We start from the raw sequence: 18,867 nt of genomic DNA on the forward strand, positions 1-18,867 counted from the left end.
TGCCAAGCTTACTCTTCTGCCACTATGGCAGGAAACAGGACCAGGGACTCCACAGTGCTTCTTTTGTCCCTTGAGTCTCATGGCTGAAGCGGTTTGGTGTGTGGTAGCAGGAGCTGAGGCTGGTCATACTCTGACAAGAGAAAACAGCTCAGACTGCCATTGGGGCTAGGAACAGGAAAGCCTGTCCCATTTCCCCCTTCCCCAGCTAGGACTCACCCTTTGTTAGTGCCACCTTTAACACAGCGCCACCAGCAGGGACAGAGTGTTCAAACACTAAACTTGTAGGGACTATTCACATCCAAGCAAACAAGCTCATATGTGCTTTGTTTCTGTGAGATCTATTGAGTTCTGAGCCTTCGGTACAGCACTGTACAGAGTTCCTCCACTCTCCCACACCTACCCTCTGTTCCTTCACTTAGTCCCCTCGACATGGGCCAGATGATTGCTTTTGAAACCGGCTCACATAGCCCAGTCCTGAAGTCTGTTTTGTGAAAGATGCCTTGAACTCCCATCTCTACCTCCTCCGAAGTGCTGGGGTGACAGTTTTGTGTTTCCACCCATGGCATGTCCCTTTTGTTTTTTAATGTTTATTTAATTTGATGTGCTCAGAAGCTCAGAAGGGGCATTGGATCTCCCAGAACTGGGGCCATAGATGGTTGTGAGCACCATGTATATACTGGGAATGGAACCTGGGTCTTCTGCAAGAGCAGTAAGTGCTCCTAACCGTTGGACCACCTCTCCAGTCTCTTGTTTTGTTTTGTTTTAAAGTTTTATCCATTATGTATAAAGTGTTCTGCCTGCAGGCCAAAAGAGGGCACCAGATATCATCATGGATGGTTGTGAGCTGGGATTTGAACTCATGACCTTCGGCAGACTCATGAGTCGGCACTCTTAACTGCTGAGCCATATCACCAGCCCTGTTTTGGTATTTTTGAGACAGGGTCTTGCTTTGTAGCCAGGGTGGCTTTCCCTTCAAGGTCCTGAGGATGCTGGATCTGTGCTATTAGGGTCCATCTATCCCGGTGTATGATAATACAGTTCCTTCATCTGCTCCATCACCCCCCAAACCCATGCACCCACATGATTTGTAAAACCATGGACATCTTTGTTTTTCCACTTTTTGACACATGCTTTTAATCCCAGCAATCACCAGGTTTGGAGCTCACCTGGCCTTCATGGTGAGTTCCAGGTCAGTCAGCATTTCACAGTGAGCCACTGTCTCAGAACGGAGCAGAGAAGGGCCCCTTCTGGAGTAGCTGGCTCTGTCCTTTAGAGGCAGGCGATCCCGGTCTCCAGGCACACACTCCTGTCTGTACTATTTTGGCAACAGGAGTGCTGGGATTCCTGTGTCTGTTTTCATCCATATTCCTGGGAGCCAGGCCTGTGCAGTGAGTGCTTTACCCACTGAGCCCCTTTCTGGTCTGGCTAGTGCTTTTATTACATTCTGCTTGAGGCAGTGTTGGAGATAGCATATAGCCAGGCTGACCTCTGATAGACAGAGGCCTTGCCTTCAGTTTCCCATACCCTGCCTCTGCCTCCTGAGTGTGAGGCTTAGAGGTGTGCCATCACCTTCTTTCTGTGACCTTCACTCCCCTGAGACAGTGCAGAGGAGTGAGCTTTTGCCATCTCAAGATAGCATCTGCAATTTGTCTTAAGGAGGCTTTACCTGTGGCAGTGGTAGTGCCACATTTGCACAGTGCTGCTGAGAGCTCCGTCGCATCCTAGCTGGCACTTGGCAGTGTCAATAGCTTTGGCCATTGTCTCACAGTTCTGCCGCGACTTCTCACCATCATGGACATAGACTTGATGTCACAGACTACAGTGAGGGTCCACCTCCTGCCTGCTGGCGCCTGGGCCGCCCTCATGGCCAAGGGCAAGGAGTGCTCAGCAAAGCTGTTTCCTGCCCTTGAACTTAAGCCAGGAAGAAGGCTGTTGCCACAGGAAGGAGGAAGTGTGCCTGGTCACTGTAGGCCTGGTCTGTGTAGATCCTACTGCTCTGGGCCCTCTGGAGGGCGCTTCTGCCCTGCTGAGCTGCCTGAGACTCAGCTCCCTTGAGTATGGTGCACATGGAGCATTGATGAGAACCGCCTCTCTCCACAAGACACACTGGTGGGCCCTGTGACATCTACGTATCTGTCTGTGGGACAGGTTCCAGGTTCTTGGGAACCATTCTGGAACTCATGTTCCCACAAGGCCCTTTCCTCCCTGGCTGGCGCTGTGTATGTCGAAATCCTCCTCATAGCCAGAATGGCTGAGGGGCATCCAGTTATAGGCAGTTGGTAAGCCGGTATTGAATTCAGGAGCTTGTGGCCCACACCTCTGTAGAGACCCCCAAGTGTCTCTGGCTGGTGTACCAGAGTCCAGCCTTTGCCCCGGATTTTGGGAAAGCAAGTAGGTGTGTCTTGCACAGATTATCTCTCTGTGTGTGTGCGTGTGTGCACCCACATGTAGAGTGTGGGTGGGTGGGAGGGCCATGGGTGTTTGTGTCTGGAGTCTTTCAAACACTCCAGAGGCAGGGAGGGCTATTCTTGGAGAGCCAGCCAGCAGGTCACATGTGCCTGGTGGCTAGGGGTCAGAGGACTCTAGAACTGTATGTGTGTCAATGTCATTGTGTGCCTCCTCTCAGTTGATGCCAGACTGTCAGCCCAGGACTTAGCATTGTTAGATGGGCTTTTCTAACACTTGTGCCCACCATGCCTGCTGACCATAAGATACCACTTTGTTAGGACAAGGCTGCCAGCACGCCCGGAGTCAGCCAGGTAGACGGCTGTAAAAGCAATACAGTGGGAACACTGGCTTCATAGCTCTGTGTAAGCCCCACAGAGGGCTCAAGGTCAGACTGGTCATTGTCCAGGCATTTGGGCTGTGATGATGCCCTAGTGAGATTTCCTTCTGAAGGCTCCTGCAAAGCTGTTGGAGGAGGCCAGGGCCTGTTGAAGGGCCCTTGAGATCTGAGGTCGTGGAGACTTAAGCCACAGGGAGTCTTGGGCATGCAGGCTGACAGGCATGCATTTCCTCGATCTTCTCAGGAACCTCCTGACCTGATACAACTGTTGAGAAACTTCCCAAAAGTGACTGTTTTCTGCGAGGTCAGTTCTATTGCAGAGAGCTCTGCCCCTGAGCAGAGCTCAGCTGCCTCCCTTCATGCTTGTCACCCTGAAAATCAGCCCATTTTTGTCTGAAGACAGGTGATAAATGGATCCAAAGAGAAACATGAGGAGTCCAGCCTGCAGTCCTTCCTGCCATCCCCATAGCTAGCCACCACAGGTAGCTTTGCAAGTGCTGGTGACACGGGGACATATGCCACAGCTCCACCTCGTATGCTGGTATAACAGAGAACCTACCTCTCTTTTTGTTCAAGTTGGGCCTGCTTGTCCTAGCTGGCTTTGGGTCAGAATACAGCCTGCCTTGTGAGGACTGGAGATTACAGTGTGCCCTGAGTGTCTGATGCTTCTGCACAGCCTGACTGGAGATCAGGGTGTGTCACCCAGAGAAAGGACACGTGGGGACATGCAGCCCAGGACAGACTTTCGGATACTCTCTACTGATGTTACTGCTTATGCAGGCTCTGCTGACCACAGTATGAAGACAGTGAACAAAATTCCTTGCAAGAGAAAGTGGCAGCAGCAATTGGAGTTGAGCCTGTCAGATAGGACAGGCCCACAAGTGAGCTCAGCAGACATGACTCCACCCTGACAAAGGTGACTAGAGCAGCCTGAGTGCCTGGGGCTGTAGGAGAGAAATGTCCCCAGCTATGAGACCGGATGGATAGATAGGCACTTACACACATCCTCCTCAGGAGGGCACTGAGAGCAGTGCTGCACCTCCTGGGGCTGGGGTTCTAAGGGAGCATGGTGTGCAATGGTCATGACTTTCTTTGACTCACAACTCAGGGTCAGGGATTACTGTGCCTGAGGACCCTGAAGACTGTCCATTGGGGTGGACACCAGTGCCTGTCTTTGTCTGTAGTTGGTCTCTTTGCACTTGCATTTGAGGAGGGGCAGGAGCAGGTTTGAAACAAAGTGGAGCCTTGGGTTGGCCCAGGGGCCCCAGCTCTCTGGAGGTCAATCTGGGGTGTGCTGGAGAAGATGCCCTAGGGAGGTCAAGGGTTGTGGCTAAGTGCACAGGCCTGCTGGGAGGTGATGGGTTGTTTAGCAGAGTTCTGAAGTTGCATGCAGATAATGAGTAGGCTGAGTTGCAACATCCAGGTAAGATGAAATGGTGTGCTGGCCCAGCTGGGGTTGTTGTCCTAGGAGGCTGGTTCCTCAAGCTCTCGTCCTGTGGCTGAGATGGGGGGTGGACCTTTGAAGTTAAGAGGGAGTAGCCTAGCAACTGCCCTGATGGGAGTGGCACAGGAGTGGTGGGGGCCCATGGGTAAGAAGGCCAATGTCTACTCTATGTGTTTAGCAATATCTTTGGAGCCAGACCTGGGTAACATTCTGGCTATGACTTCAGTAGGGTGGGTGGGTAGGACATGAGGCTGTTGAAAAAGCTGCTCTCAAGGTGGGCACAGCCACTGCAAGGAGCTGTGTGGATGGTTATTTGGGAGGTATTATAAAACTGGTTTTTCAGCAATGTGTGGTGGTGCACACAAGTGGATCTTTGTGAGTTCAAATACAGCCTGATCTACATAGTGAATTCCAGAACAGCCAAAACTACATAATGAGACCCTATCTAAAAAACAGACAAACCAACAGCAACAAAATACTAATAAAACAATAGCCTTTCTTTTTTTTTTTTTTTTTTTTTTTTTTTTCTTTTTGAGTTGCCTGTGATTCTGAAACACCCAAACTGTTTGAGTTTGAGGTACAAGTTTATTTTTTCAAAAGGCATGTATAGACAGGGACCGAAGTAAACAGTTACAAGGTGGTGACTGTCCTAGACACTGCTCCACTGTAATTCCATCTAAGCACATCCTCTTAGTAATCATCGTCTTCATCAGAGTCCATTACTTTTCTTCTGTTGAATTTCACTGTTGTTTTCTTTTCTGTCTGTTGGCTGACTTTCTCAAGTATTTCTATTAAACCTTGTTCTGACACCTTTCCACTTAGTTGTCCATATCGTGCCATCTGTTTAAGGTAGTTCTCCACTGCTTTAGTTTTTTCAGGCTTTACAAGTGCTAAGTTACTTAATCTGGCCCGGGCTGACTGGTCCAGAACCTGGGCTAAGATACTGTTTCTCATTTCTGCTTCCCTTTGTTTTGCTTCCTGTTGGGCTGCATCACCAGGATCTCCATGCTTAGCCTGCAGCTCGGCCAGCCTCTGCTTCCTCAGCGCCTCGAGTTCTTTGTCCGCCATGGCGTGGCTGTTCCACGTTGTGCAGGTGCAGCGGCCGTGGAGGGGGGGCCGTCGCACAGCCGCACCCACCCTCTGGCCCAAGACTCCAACAATAGCCTTTCTAAAACTAGGTTTTGTTTGTTTGCTTCTAAAGAACAGCTGGGATTAGTGTCATGCTGTCATCTCAGGGAGGTGGAAGCAGCTACATCAGGAGTTTGAGACCACACTTAGTAACACAAGACCCTTCTTTAAAACTGAAACAAGAAAGTCAGGACATTCATAACAGGGGCCACCCATGTGGGATAAATGTCCTCAGAGTCAAAGGATATGCCCCAGGCTGACCTGGGCAGCAGGTGCAGCGCTAAAACTTGGTTACTGTCCTTAGCATCCAAAACCCAATGCCCCTTCCTGACAGTAAAGGTGTTTTTGTGTAATGTATGTGAACATGACTGGAGGGGGTAGGGCACACTGTCATCCTGGCAGATGGGAGCTGATACAAAAGGACCAAAGGGCCAGACAGTGGTAGCACATGCCTTTAATCCCAGCATTTGGGAGGCAGAGGCAGGTGGATTTCTGAGTTCAAGGCCAGCCTGGTCTATAGAGTGAGTTCCAGGATAACCAGCTATACAGAGAAACCTTGTCTTGAAAAAACAAACAAAAACACAATAAAGAAAATGTAGGGTTTGTTGGTACACTTGTCTTCTTGGCATTCTAGACACAGAAGCATGAGGATTACTGAGTTCTGAAGACTGGCTAGGTTCAAACTGGGAGTTCTGGGTCAGCAAGACCTTCCAGAGCTAACAGAAGACGGCAGTGGCCAGCTGTGGAGCTTTGAACTCTGTCCAGCATCACATAACCAGGCATGGGGCAGGAGGGACAGTAGTCCTGGCTCATTTCCAGCTACGTAGTATGTTTGAGGCCAGCCAGGAATGTGTGAGATCAGCTCACATGAAAAAGAAAATCTAGTGTTCCTGTAAGAGATAGACAAGAAGAGAGTTCCATGTGACCACCTGAGGCAGAGATTAAAGTAACTGTCAACAAGGGAAGGATCCTGGGTGTGGCTGCTTCTGCTACAGCCCAGTGACACTGATCCAGGACAGAACAGGTTTCGGTGTTTGGAGCTTCCAGGTCAGGGCATTTGTTATACAGCCACAGATCCCACATACTGTGTCTGACCCATGGACACAACTTCAGACACATTTGCAGGAACAGTAAATAAATTTGAGGGGGCTTGACAGCAGGGCTGGGCTCTGGGTGTGCAGTGTGTGTCCACAGTGGTCTGCCCCCACTGACAGGACTGCAGGAGGGTTGTGTCTTCAGTTCCAGCTTTTAAGAATCTTCTTTGAGGTCTCACTTTGGGAGCTTTCTGGGTCTCTCCTCTAGTTAGTCACGCCTACTGTGGTTCCACCCAGTGCATCAAGCTTAGCAGTCTGCCATCCATATGCCCCATCTGACCTGTTCAGGTGGTCAAGAGGACCTCTGTGAGAGTCACAGCTCTGTGCCTGGTTCCCAAGCCCCAGTTGCTCATGGAGGTGCCTTTCCCAGCAGGGTCCACAGCCTTGGTGACCACATTCATCCTTCCAGGAAGCCGGGGGAGGATTCCTGAAGGGCATTTCCCAACAGGCTGGGCTTTACTGGAAAGGGGCGGCAACCAGGAGGTCGCTGGCCAGGGCTCAGCCCCTATAGTCCCCTCTCCTGCTTGCAAGGCTCTGAGAAGGCAGTGTGTGATCTGGCACCCCAAGGAGTGCTGGAAGAAGGGATCTACGCCCTCCCTTCCCTAGTTTCCTGTCCTGGGTCAGGGGCAGACAGTGGATGGAGGAGAAACACTGCTTAGCAGGGTTGACTCCTGGCTCCAGGAAAGGGCGCAGTGCACTCTGCCATCCTCACCCAGCCTTGTCTGGCTCTAGATATAACCCATCCATTACATCTGGACTCTCAGCCCAGTTTCTTTGCAACCTTGGAACTAGTATCTCAGACTTAGCCCTGTTGTTCCAGGCTTGGGACCTTTCCCCAACATACTGCCCAGCTGGAGCCACATATCCATGGCTACCAAATTGAATTGTGGTCCGTATGCATTTTAGCACATGGCAACCTTTTTTTTTTTTTTTTTTTTTTAAAGATTTGTTTATTCTGGGATGGTGTGGGGCTCCCTTTTAATCCCAGTACTTGGAAGGTAGAGACAGGTGACTCTCTTAAGTTCGAGGCCAGTCTCATCTACAGAGTAAGTTGCAGGACAGCTCAGGGAGTATTGACATTGCCCAGGCTTCTTGGTGGCTGTGACAGCAGTCAGTGTGGACCATAGGAGAGACCAGTATTCAAAAGGAGGAAAAAGGGGAGGGAGACGAAGAACAAGGACAAACAAGGGGCTCAACTGGTAGAGGGACCACCTAGCATGTATGGGGGATGCTGGGTTCCATCCCCGGCACCCCATAAACTAGGTATGCTGGTGCATGCCTGTGATCTCAGCATTTAGAAGGTGGAAGCAGGAGATCAAATTAGCCTTGCCTATGTAGTGAGTTAGAGGCCAGCCTGGGCTATATTAAACTGCTTCAAAACAAATAAGAGGGGTCTGGAGAGCTAACTTCAGTGGTTAAGAGCATCAGCTTTTCAATCCCAGCATCCACATGGCGGCTCACAGCTGTCTGTAACTCCAACTCCACAGCATCTGACAACCTTGTCTGACCTGTGCCCATACTAGACAGGCACATGGTGCAGACAGATGACATGAAGGTACAAGCACCTGTACACTTTGTTCTAAGGCTGGGAGTGGCTGAGATTGAGAACACTGCTCTTCAGATGGGGACTTAGGTTCTGGCACCCACACTGGGCAGCTCTCAGTATATGGAGCTCCAGGCAATCTGAATTCTTCTGGCTTCCACAGGCACCTAAATACACACAACCTACATCCACATGCAAAAAGAAAGTAAATAAATTGGTTTTTTCCCTTCTCTGTTTTTCTTGTTTCTTTTTCTTTTCTCTTTAGTTTTTTTACTGCTTAGCCCTGGCTATCCTTGAACTCACTCTGTAGACCGGGCTGGTCTCAGACTCAGAGATCTGCTTGCCTCTGCCCCAAGAGTGCTGGGACCAAAGATGTGCACCACCACTGGCCAGCATGAATAAATCTTTAAAAAAAAAAAAAAGTTGCCATGTGCTTGAAATGCATATGGACCACAATTCCGTTTGGTGGCCATGGATATGTGGCTCCAGCTGGGCAGTATGTTGTGGAACAGTCTCTGTTGGTCTTCCAGTAAAGTGTCCAAGGTGGTCAAGACAGTAGCTTCCCTCTGGACTGCCTGGGTACTGGTGTGAGTGCCTTCCCTACCCAGGCTCTGCAGTGCTCACAAAGATACTGGTTGGCCTCAGCCACACTTCTGTAAACTGTCTCCTGCCTTAGGGCTTGCACAAACTTCCTGTTGTCTCAGTAAACTGCTCTCTTGAGATGGCCCTGTGACCTGAGGCTGGCCTTGCCTGACTGGTGTCTCGGGAGGCTTGCCTATTCACACTGCATTGCCCTGTCCCAGAAATAGGTCAGTGCTGATAGCATGGGGGCTCAGTGACCAGGACACTCATGTCACTACCCTACAGGATCTGAAGCCAACTGGCTCTCAGCCAAGTGTAGGCACAGCTGTCTATTGTAAAAGTAACTTTTATTTGCTAGATTGTAATTGTGGTCTAGAAGGCAGTAAGCCTCCCTGTGCTAACCTAGGCCTAGCCCTGGATATTTCTAGCCTCCATACAACCTTATCTATGCCTAAAATGTTACCAGCCTCCAAGGCTTACTGCTGAGTAAGCTCACCCTTTCTAGTTTTCTGAGCTATGGCTGGCTGGTTTAACTCAGCTGTTCTGGCTAAACTCTTCTCCTAGCTGACTGATTCAAACTCTCTTCTATCAGCTTCTGACTGAATTGCTCTGTTTGGCCTCAAACTAACTCTAGCAATTTGTTCTAATCTTCTAGCTCCTTGATCTCTGGCTCATTCTATCTTCTCCTGTGTCTAGCTTGATCTCTCTTCAACCTGTCTCTGTAAAACTCTCTTGGTAAAACAGCCTCTGAACTCCATGAACTGAACTGCCACAAACTCAGCTCCACTATACTGCCCCTTAACTCACCAATTCAACAGAGCTACCTGAACAGAACTGAGTAGCACTCAGAAGTGTGCATGCCTGTCTTCTCAGATGAAACCGTATGTTTTCCAGCCAGATCACACAGACCAAGAAGGTCTTTGGATGTGATCTCTTGCCAGAGCAGCCATGTTCTGAATTAAAATTCTCCTGCAGTCAACTTGGGCCAGTGCCCTGCTGGAGCTCCGCCTCACAGCAAGCTTCAGGAATGACACCTATCCCCAGAGAGTATGGCTGTCACTACTGCCTGCTCACAGCACATAGTCAGGCCTGTTAATCTGATGGGATCAGAGAGAATGTCACCTCCAACTCAGCCTAGACATGGTGCTGTGACCACCTTAGCCATAATTTGCCCTCCAGCACCCACCAGGGCCTTCAGGCTACCAGGGCCTTCAGGCTACCAGTGACCTCCCACACAAGCCTAGGAGCCAGTCTAGACATAGCTGAGATCATAGGAAGTGTCACACCTGCTGTCACCTGGCCCACAGGACTTTGTGTCTTGCTGTGGAGGTGGTACCACAAACTGTGGGACCCTGACAACAGCAGCCAGATGGAGAAAGAACCCTAGCCTGCAGCAGGGCAGGCATCCTGCCAGGATGCTCAGCTGTCTTACACTTCCCTATCACTGCTAACTCAAGTATGGCAGAAACCTGGAAGTAGGAGCCAATGCAGAGGCCTTGGAGGAGTGCTCTTTACTGGCTTGTTCAGCTTGGGTGATCTCAGGACCATCAGCCTAAGGAGGGTACCACCCACAATGGGCTGGGCCCTCCCCAGTCAATTACTAATTAAGAAAATGCCCCACCAGCTTGCCTACAGCCCAGTCTTATGGAGGCATTCCATCTCAGGTGACTCCAGCTTGTGTCAAATTGACATAAAACTAGCCAGCACAGAGCTATAGAGATGGCTCAGTTAAGAGCACTGACTGCTCTAACAGATGTCCTAAGTTCAATTCCACATGGTGGCTCATAATCATCTACAGTGAGATCTGGTGCTCTATTGTAGCATGCAGGCAGAACGCTATATACATAATAAATCTTAAAAAAACAAAAACAAAAAAACTAGCCAGCACAATTGACCACTTGTCAGTTTGACATTTTCAAAAACACATCACTGTTAAGCCATAACCTTTCCTTTCCTTTTTATTCCCCAAGATCACATATTAACATCAACATTACAATATAAATATTCCAAATTCTTAGAGTCCTACTGTCTTTAAAAATTCAGTCTCTTTAAAATAGCTGGTCTCTTAAAATCCAAAACTTTTAAAAGTCAAAATCTCTCAACTGTGGGCTCCTGTAAAATAAAAAATAGTTTCTTAGGAGGGAAGGGCCAGGGCACAATCAAATCAAAGCAAACCCAAACCCTAGCTGTAAGTAACTCAGTATCTAGCTGTATGGTGGTGATACTTGCCTTTAATCCCAATACTTGGGAGGCAGAGGCAGGCCTGCTCTATAGAGTGAGTTCCAGTTCAGTGGAGGTTACACAAAGAAACTTGTTCAACACCTCCCCTCACCCCCCCCACCCTCCACAACCAAAAGAGCTCTCACTCTCCAGTGTCTTTGTTCAAGATCTTCTGGACTGGGGCTAGAGAAATGGCTCAGTGGTTAAGAGCACTGACTGCTCATCCAGTAGGTGCAGAGGTCAATTCCCAGCACCCATATGGCAACTCACAACCATCTATAATGGAATTAGATGCCATCTTCTGCTGTGTCTGAAGACAGCTACAGAACTCATATACATAAAATAAATAAATCTAAAAAATGAGAGAAAAAAAAAAAGATCTTCTGGACTCCTCAGGGGCTTGGGTCACTTCTTTGGCTCTGCCATGTGGCCCTGCACACATATACTATCTCCTAGGGACAGCTTCACTTCATACTGTTTTTGGTGGCCATCCCATGATAGTGACATCTCCAAAATATAGGTTCTTCTACTGCAAATGGGCTCTCCTGGGTTCTCTTCAGGGACTCCAGGCCTGGTACACAGTACCAAGCTTCAGCTACTCTCCATGCCCCCTTCATGCCTTCAAAACCAGTACCACCTGGGTGTCTCTTCACATAGCTTAGCTGCCAGCATACTACATTGGTCACTTTTGGAACACAGCTTCTATATATCATCCTGGGGAAACAGGTCCCAGAAGATTTCAAGTCAGTGACCAGTCTCTTCTTAATCACAGCTGATTATTCAGCTCTGTGACCTGTGTCCATTGACCAGCAGTGATAGTTTTACTTACTAGTTTTTGTTTCTTGTTAATCACAGCCAGTTCTTCAGCTCCAGATGATCAGACACCACAGCTTATTCACACAAAAGGCTTGGTAGAACCTCCCTTCTGAAACTTGACAAGCCAGGTGTCCCATCGTCTACACTGCTCTCTGTATTCTTATGTTCCATGTTATCTCACATGTGACCAGCTTTCTTTCGGTCACTGGCCTCACAGAACTCTACACAGGTCTACTTAGTGAGGGCAGCTAAGAGAAGCCATCCTCCAAAGACATTTCACTCTTTGGCTGAGGCCTAGATGCAGTGCACACTCAGCATCTTCTGGGTGTGGTGGAGGACCCTGCTCTGGCCCCTGCTACCTTGATAGGACATACTGAGAACCACGGCTGGGTGTGCTGCCCTGTCTGCATAGTCTCCACTGGGAGGCATGGTGGGTGTTTGTTTACCTACCTCGCTTCTTTTGCCCGAGTGGCCATGCAGCTTGGCTGGGTTGCCATGTGCAGGAGGACAGCTGCCATGCTGCTTGGGTCCCTGTGTGCAGGTGGACAACTGGGATGCCTCTCCCATTTGTCTGTAGAGGAAGCCTGTGGCCCAGTGCTTGCAGTGCTGCCATGATCACCTGCAAAGGCCTCTCAGAGCATGGCATGCAGACATGTTGCTAGCAGTCCTGTGCCCCTTCAGGGTGGTACTAAGCCATGCGTTTGTGGAGGGCAGGTGCCAGCCCTAATAGGCACAGCACCTTGCCTTGGGTACCAAGGCTGTGTTACTTCTTGTTCTGGTTTGGTTTGAGACAAAGGCTCATGTAGCCCAGACTGGCCTTAAATTTGTGAGTCACTAAAGGATTACTTGAATTCTGACCTCCCACCGTCCCCTAGTGCTATGTTTACAGGTGTGCACCCCTATGCCTGACTGTAGGTTCCTTCTTTCCCAAACCTTCTGGAGCAGCCGTTGGCACCACATGGCCTGCCTGAGCTGCCACTACACAAGCTGTGGTCCAGTGCAGAGCCCCCAAGCCCTACCATTGCCCAACTAGCACCCATCGAGCACTGGCCAGATTGGAGTAGGGCTGGTGCTGGAGCTGCCTAGACCCTCAGCAGCCCAATGGGTACTTCCTGACTGGAACCAGCTAAAGAGACAAGGCTTCCACGGGGTGCTGATTGTAGCCCTTTCTAGATCTGGCTGAGAGGGTTGGACTTTATTCCAGAAATTTCTTAGTTGTGCCAGGTGGGTATGCATATGTGATGGACCCCTGATTGCGGCAGCCTCAGGGTTAGAGGGTCCTGTGATGGGTGTGGCAGGAGTGGGTGTTTGGAACACAGGGTACCTTTGCAGAAACTTAACTCCTCCGGGCAGCCTCTCAAGGCCTTTGAGCTTGTGCTGGCTGAAGAGATTGGATGTGAGGTACCTGCTGTCTTCATGGCCTGCCTGCACTGAGAAGTGACAGCCAGAGCCAGCCAGGCTATTAGGTCTCTCCACCAGGCCACTTGCTGTGCTAACGGCTGGCACCATCAGGGTAGCTCACCCCAATCACCTGTTTCCCCTTAGACTGGCTCACTAAATGGGCATCCAGCTCTCAGACACGTGGGCCAAGGCGGTGGTGAACAACTGTGGTCCTCCATTGTGGAACACTGAGCAATGCCCCTCCTGTTCTGTCTTTGTTAATCTGTTTTCACTTTGCAAGGTCACTGTGACTTTGTGATAGTTGTGGGTCATGATGGCATTCTGCCCAGAGGCTGTTAGCTTTTGAGGCAAGGTCTTGCTCTACAGCCCAGGCTGACATGGGCCTCATCATCTTCCTGCCTCAGCCTCCTGACTGCTGGTGCTCCACTTTTCACAGCTTGTTCTGTCTTCCAAGCCTGTCCATACGTGTCCATAGTCCTTTGGGGAGCTGCAGTCTGATGACAGTAGCATGGATAGGCTGGCTGCTCAGGTGGCTGCTAGGCTGGGCTTCTTGTCCAGGTGAATGGCTTATTGTTGACATGAAGGACCAGGAGCCCAAGTCTGTGATGGCTGCCAGGTCACATGGGGACAACCACTTAAGGTCAGCCATCCCAGGTCCATGAGGAAGGCTGAGCTCCTGAGTGTGTGTGTCCCTGTCCTCCAAGGCAGCTGCAGGCGACTTGCTCTACAAAGCAAGGGCCTGCTCAGCCATAATGCCACTCAGAGCTGCCCCCTGGGCTGCCACCCAAACTCCATACACATCATGGAGGATATGTCCTTTCCCACCTTGTTCCTGGCACTCAGCAGTCCTGCTGCGTAGTGGGTCCTATGCTCTGCTTGTGCACTATCCTTTAGAGAGCTTGGCTCTGGGGGGTGGACCTGGGTCAGGCCTTGCACCTGCTGCTTCTCTCCCTGAGCACCTTCTAGATCTCAGGCCCAGTGCCACGGTGTCACTGATATTTTTGGCCAGCAGGGCCACCTGACCTGTCTGTCTCTTTGCTGTGAATGGCTCTTGTGTCTCCCAAAGGCTTCCTTTAACCTGTCTTGCCATTTATGGTAAGATATGGCTCCAGTGGCAGACCAAGCATGTATAATAATTCTGAAGAAAGTGGGGGGTAATGAAAGGCACTTTCCATCTGTTCAAGCTTCTGTACAGAGGGTGTTGCTCTGTAGTCCCTTCATCCACAGAGATCTCTGCATAGACAGACAGTGCACACTGCCACAGAGGCAGTGCCTGAGAGATTTTATGGTTTGAATTTCCAGTCAGTGTTTCAAACAGTCACGGCTGGCCTTAGACTTCCTATACAGCCAAAAAAGATGACTCCAGACTGGGGTTCACTCATGTTGCCTGTGTGAATTCTCCTGGTGTCCCTAGTATGGCAGGCCAAGGGGCTGGGGTCGGCTTAGCCACAAGTGTGCATCCAGTGTGCCCAGCATCACACAAGACTAAACACCCTGTCCAACATGTGCATACATGTTTCTCACCTGGGGGTGGGGCTGCCACCTCTCCTGCCTGCTCATCTTCTTGGGTGTGGATGTCCCACCATGGGCTGCACACATCTATTCTGTCAATTTGTCTGCTCAGCACCTGCCATTCTAAAACTCTTGTCCTGTCTGTCTGAAGGGCATTCCAGCAAATACCTGTCTTTGTACCTAAGGGCTTGACCAGAATCTGTGACCACTGGGTAGAAGGTTGGGTCGTGGTGTGGCCGCATCCCCTCTGCAGGGAGCCTCACAGTGGTCCCTGTATGAAACAATGTAACAAGGTGGATGCAGGTGTTTAGTGCCATGGCTGAGGAGCTGAACTGGTTGAGGGGCTGACCCTCTGGTCTGCTGGGATGTGACTAAGGGGCTCTGAAGACAAAGAGGCCTCTGCCTTCACCTTGGGAGCCAAATGTATGCCATTTTGTAGGGCCAGCGGCTGCCTCACCCTGTCCACCTGTCCCCAGGTCGGATGTGCAGCATGCCCTCCCCGTGCCTCCAGAGCTGACCTGCCTTAAGAGGCATTGACATTCAGCTGTACAGAGCCTCACATCTGAGGGGAAATGGAGGGGAAATGCAGGAGCCTCCTCCTGACAGCAGCACCTCTGAGAAGGTGGCCTGGCCCCAGGGTTCACTGGAGCAGACTGGTGGACTGTGGGCAGGCTGCTCTGAGCTAAAGCCTTCATGCAGGTCTCCTTTAGAGGCTGCTACATAGACACAGTGACCAAGCCAAACCTAGCCACACTAGGGCTAGCCTAGTGTGGCACTTCACACCAACAGCAGCAGGCATGTGTGATGTGACCCTCAGCTGGGCTCATGGGGTTCTTTGCTGGGGACCAGCCTCATATGATCTGCTTCCTCCCCTCCTGGGAATCACAGCCTATATGACAACATCCAAGGCTCTTGACCTGTGTGGCTGGAAGATGTAGATTGTCTGTCTGTCCATTGAAACTTTTCCTTTTTGTTCTCTTTTAGGATTCTGTGTCACTGAGACCATCTATCCGATTTGAAGGAAGCCAAGGAGTGAGTGTTCACTGTCCTGACACACATGAGCTATGGAAGAGGGAAGCACAGGTGGCTTCCTGCCTGTCCATCTCTGAGTTGCCCCAAGCCAGACTCCTATGCCCAGTGAAGGTCATATGTGAGAGGAGGATGGTCATCTCAACGTAATCCTTGGGGTGCCCTCTCAAAGATGGATGCCATTCCAGATCCCAGGGGGTGGGGGTGGGCATATGTGGGATTTGATATAGATAGGAATGCTCTCTGTAAACCATACCCACCCATCCTCACGCTCTGTGGTTCTCAGGAGGAAGACCACAGCTTGCTACATGCCAGGAGCAGCTCTGCCACTAGCTACAGCCTCAGGCCGCTGTCTTAGTTGCTAATCTGTTGCTGTGAGGAGACACCACGACCTCGGCAGCTCTTATAACGCGTTTAACTGGGGGCTGGTGTGTTGTCACCTTAGTGCGGAGCATGGTGCAGGAAGGTAGCCGTGCTGCTGGAGCAGTGGCTGAAAGTTCTACATCCAGGTCTGCAGGCAGAGAGAGGCTTCTGAAACCTCTGAGCCCACCTTCAGTGACACACTTCCTCCAGCAAGGCCACACCTCCTAACCCTTCAAAGAAAGCCACTCCCTAGTGACCAAGCATTCAAATCTGTGGGTCATTCTAGTTCAGACTACCTCTTTTTACTTTTTTTTTTTTTTTTTTTTTTTTTTTTTTTTTTTTTTCGAGACAGGATTTCTCTGTGTAGCCCCTGCTGTCCTGGAACTCACTCTGTAGACCAGGCTGGCCTCGAACTCAGAAATCCACCTGCCTCTGCCTCCCAAGTGCTGGGATTAAAGGCGTGCACCACCACCACCTGGCCTTTTTACTTTTTTGAAAACTAGCCTCTTTAAACTACTCTTTTTTCCCGTAAGTTTTCTTCCTATCTGTCTGTGTACTAAGTGCCTGGTACCCACTGAGATAGAAGAGAGCTTTGCATGCCCTGGAACCGAGTTGCAGGTGGTTGAGAGCCATCAGTTAGGTGCTGGGATTTGAATCCAGGTCCTCTGCAAGAGTGAACAGTGCTTGCTAGCACTGAGCTGTCTCTCCAGCCCTACCTTTACTTTATATTTTGATCTGTTTTATCTAGAATAGCTCTTATACTAAAAATCCTCCTCTCAGTCTCCCAAGTCGCTGAGTTGTTTGTCTATGCCCAGTCCTATCTAAATAACTTTTTATTTGAAGTTGCTGCCTCTCCACTGACCTGGTCAGTGCCCTCGAGTCCATGAGGTGAGGTGGCTGTGGTGCATTCCCTGTGTCTCTAAGGCTCTGGAGCTGTGTGCATGTCTGAATGGGAAAAGGTCATGCTGGCCACTGGCCCCTCCTGGGCATGGGCTATGGGGCTGCAGTCCCCAGGAGGGCAGGCTGGGTGGGCACTAGTGTTCCCATCTCTCTCCTGAGGTGCTGAGACCTAGAGGTCAGTTCTTACGCCTGGCTGTGAGTGGTAGCCGGGCACATGGCACGCCTCAGCGGCCCACAGAGCCTACAGTTGCTGGACCATAAAGTCCTAGGGAACACAGCCATGAAGGATAGCTTCACCCCTGTATTAGTCAGGGTTCTCTAGAGAACTAGAACCAATAGTGTATGCATAGAGAAAGAAATTTATTAGGATGGCTCTCAGGCTGTGGTCCAGCTGGTCCTCCAGTGGCTGTCTGCCAGCAGAAGACCCAACAATCCAGCAGTTGTTGAGTCCAGGAAACGGGATGTCTTAGCTGCTCCTTAGCATGAGCATGCGCCACAATCCTGAAGACGTAGGCTCTGATGCCAGTGAAGGAGCAGACTAGCTAGCTAGAGCAGAGCAAGGGCAAACAGGCAAAGTGTCCCTTCTCTCGTGTCCTTTACCTAAGCTGCAGGCACAGGGCCCAGATTAAAGGTGGATTTTCCCCACATCAGAGATCTGGACTAGAAGCGGATCTTCCCACTTCAAATGACTCAGTCAAGGAAAACCTTCCTTATAGGTGTGCCCAGCCACTTTGGTTTTAATTAATTCCAGATGTAGTCAAGTTGATGAGCAAGAATAGACATCACAATCCCATAATCGTGGCCAATGAACAATGGGTTTATTCTACAAGAGTCGTACCAGCCTTGGCTTTTATCACCTCTGTGCTTTGGTCCAAGGCCATAGCTCATTTGTGTGTAATGGGGAGACGGAACCCATAGCAACAAGCCCCAGACATTAGCCCTTAGCACACTACTACCCCACTCATCATCCTGGGCTAGCTTCAAACTCATGATTCTTCTGCCTCAGCCTCCTTTAGAACATGCCACCTGTTAAGGGTCTTGATGTCACACACCACTGGGCTGGATATCTGGTCTCCTCTTGTCTCTGCAGTCAACGTAGCCAGAGCCAGGCTCCAGGAGCCTGGGATGCTTGGCACAGATGTAGTGCATGCCACCTGACGATGGCCACCCAGGACCCTGGTATCAGTAGATTCCTTTGGCATGAGTCTCATACCCCAGATCCTGTAGCATTTGCCTGTGTGCCCTGTTCCTTCATGGACCTTGAGCTGGACCGTCCCTGGGCTCTGGCTCTATGGGCATTGAAGCTGCAGCCTCTAAGCAATAGTAACCACTGCCTGGCTGACCCTGTGATGAACAGTGCTTGGTATCTATGGCTGTGTGGCATGGTTCAACCTGAGCGCACCACCCATGTTTGCAGCTGGTGAGGTGGGATAGTCAGAGACTGAGATGCTGTCCGTGTGTCTAGAGTCAGGGACTGCAGAAGGACTGGGATTGCCATTGGGCATGCCTGTTGTACTGTCTTTTAGGGCAGTATTTCTCAACCTTCCTAACACTACAACCCTTTAATAGAGTTCCTCGTGGTGTGGTGACCCCAACCATAAAAATATTTCATTGCTACTTCATAACTGTTATAAATGGTAATGTGGATATCTATGTTTTCTGATGGTGACCCCTTGTGAAAGAGTTGTTCTGCCTCCAAAGGGGTCAGGACCCACAAATTGAGCAGACAGGGACCGCATAAGGAAGGATGTGGAAAACTCCAAAATGTTCAGGACCAGTGTTAGCTTAGTGGAGAGGCTGGGCAGGCTGCCCAAAGGGACAGTGTGGGGAGAGGAAGGAAGCCAAATTCCCCATGTGCACTCCAAGACCTGCTGAGGTCAAGATTAGGCCAGTGCAGACACTGGGCGTCCCTGCAGCACGCTTGGGTGCGTAGGCTCCTGGGTGTGTCTTGAACACCAAGGGCCGCACAACCACAAAAGCACTCCTTGTTTGCTTTTGTTTGTTTGTTTCCTTGAGACAGGGTTTCTCTGTGTACTCCTGTGTCCTGGAA

The 18,867-nt window shown here is 50.3% G+C and overlaps 1 protein-coding gene and 1 pseudogene across 2 annotated transcripts in view; one reads left to right on the forward strand and one right to left on the reverse strand.

Annotated features, from left to right (window-relative positions):
• The window catches only part of Ell (elongation factor for RNA polymerase II), a 51,973-nt gene that overhangs the window by 16,401 nt on the left and 16,705 nt on the right, over nt 1–18,867 (forward strand). Inside the window, exon 2 of the mRNA XM_031340133.1 lies at nt 15,510–15,557. Within this exon, the coding sequence (XP_031195993.1) occupies nt 15,510–15,557 (48 nt within the window). The remainder of the gene's footprint in view (nt 1–15,509; nt 15,558–18,867) is intronic.
• Nucleotides 4,795–5,333, reverse strand: LOC116069473 (annotated as a pseudogene). Its single transcript, XR_004110020.1, has one exon. The product of XR_004110020.1 is annotated as a programmed cell death protein 5 pseudogene (transcript).

Source organism: Mastomys coucha, unplaced genomic scaffold (genome assembly GCF_008632895.1).
Source record: "Mastomys coucha isolate ucsf_1 unplaced genomic scaffold, UCSF_Mcou_1 pScaffold22, whole genome shotgun sequence".
Taxonomy (NCBI): Eukaryota; Metazoa; Chordata; class Mammalia; order Rodentia; family Muridae; genus Mastomys; species Mastomys coucha.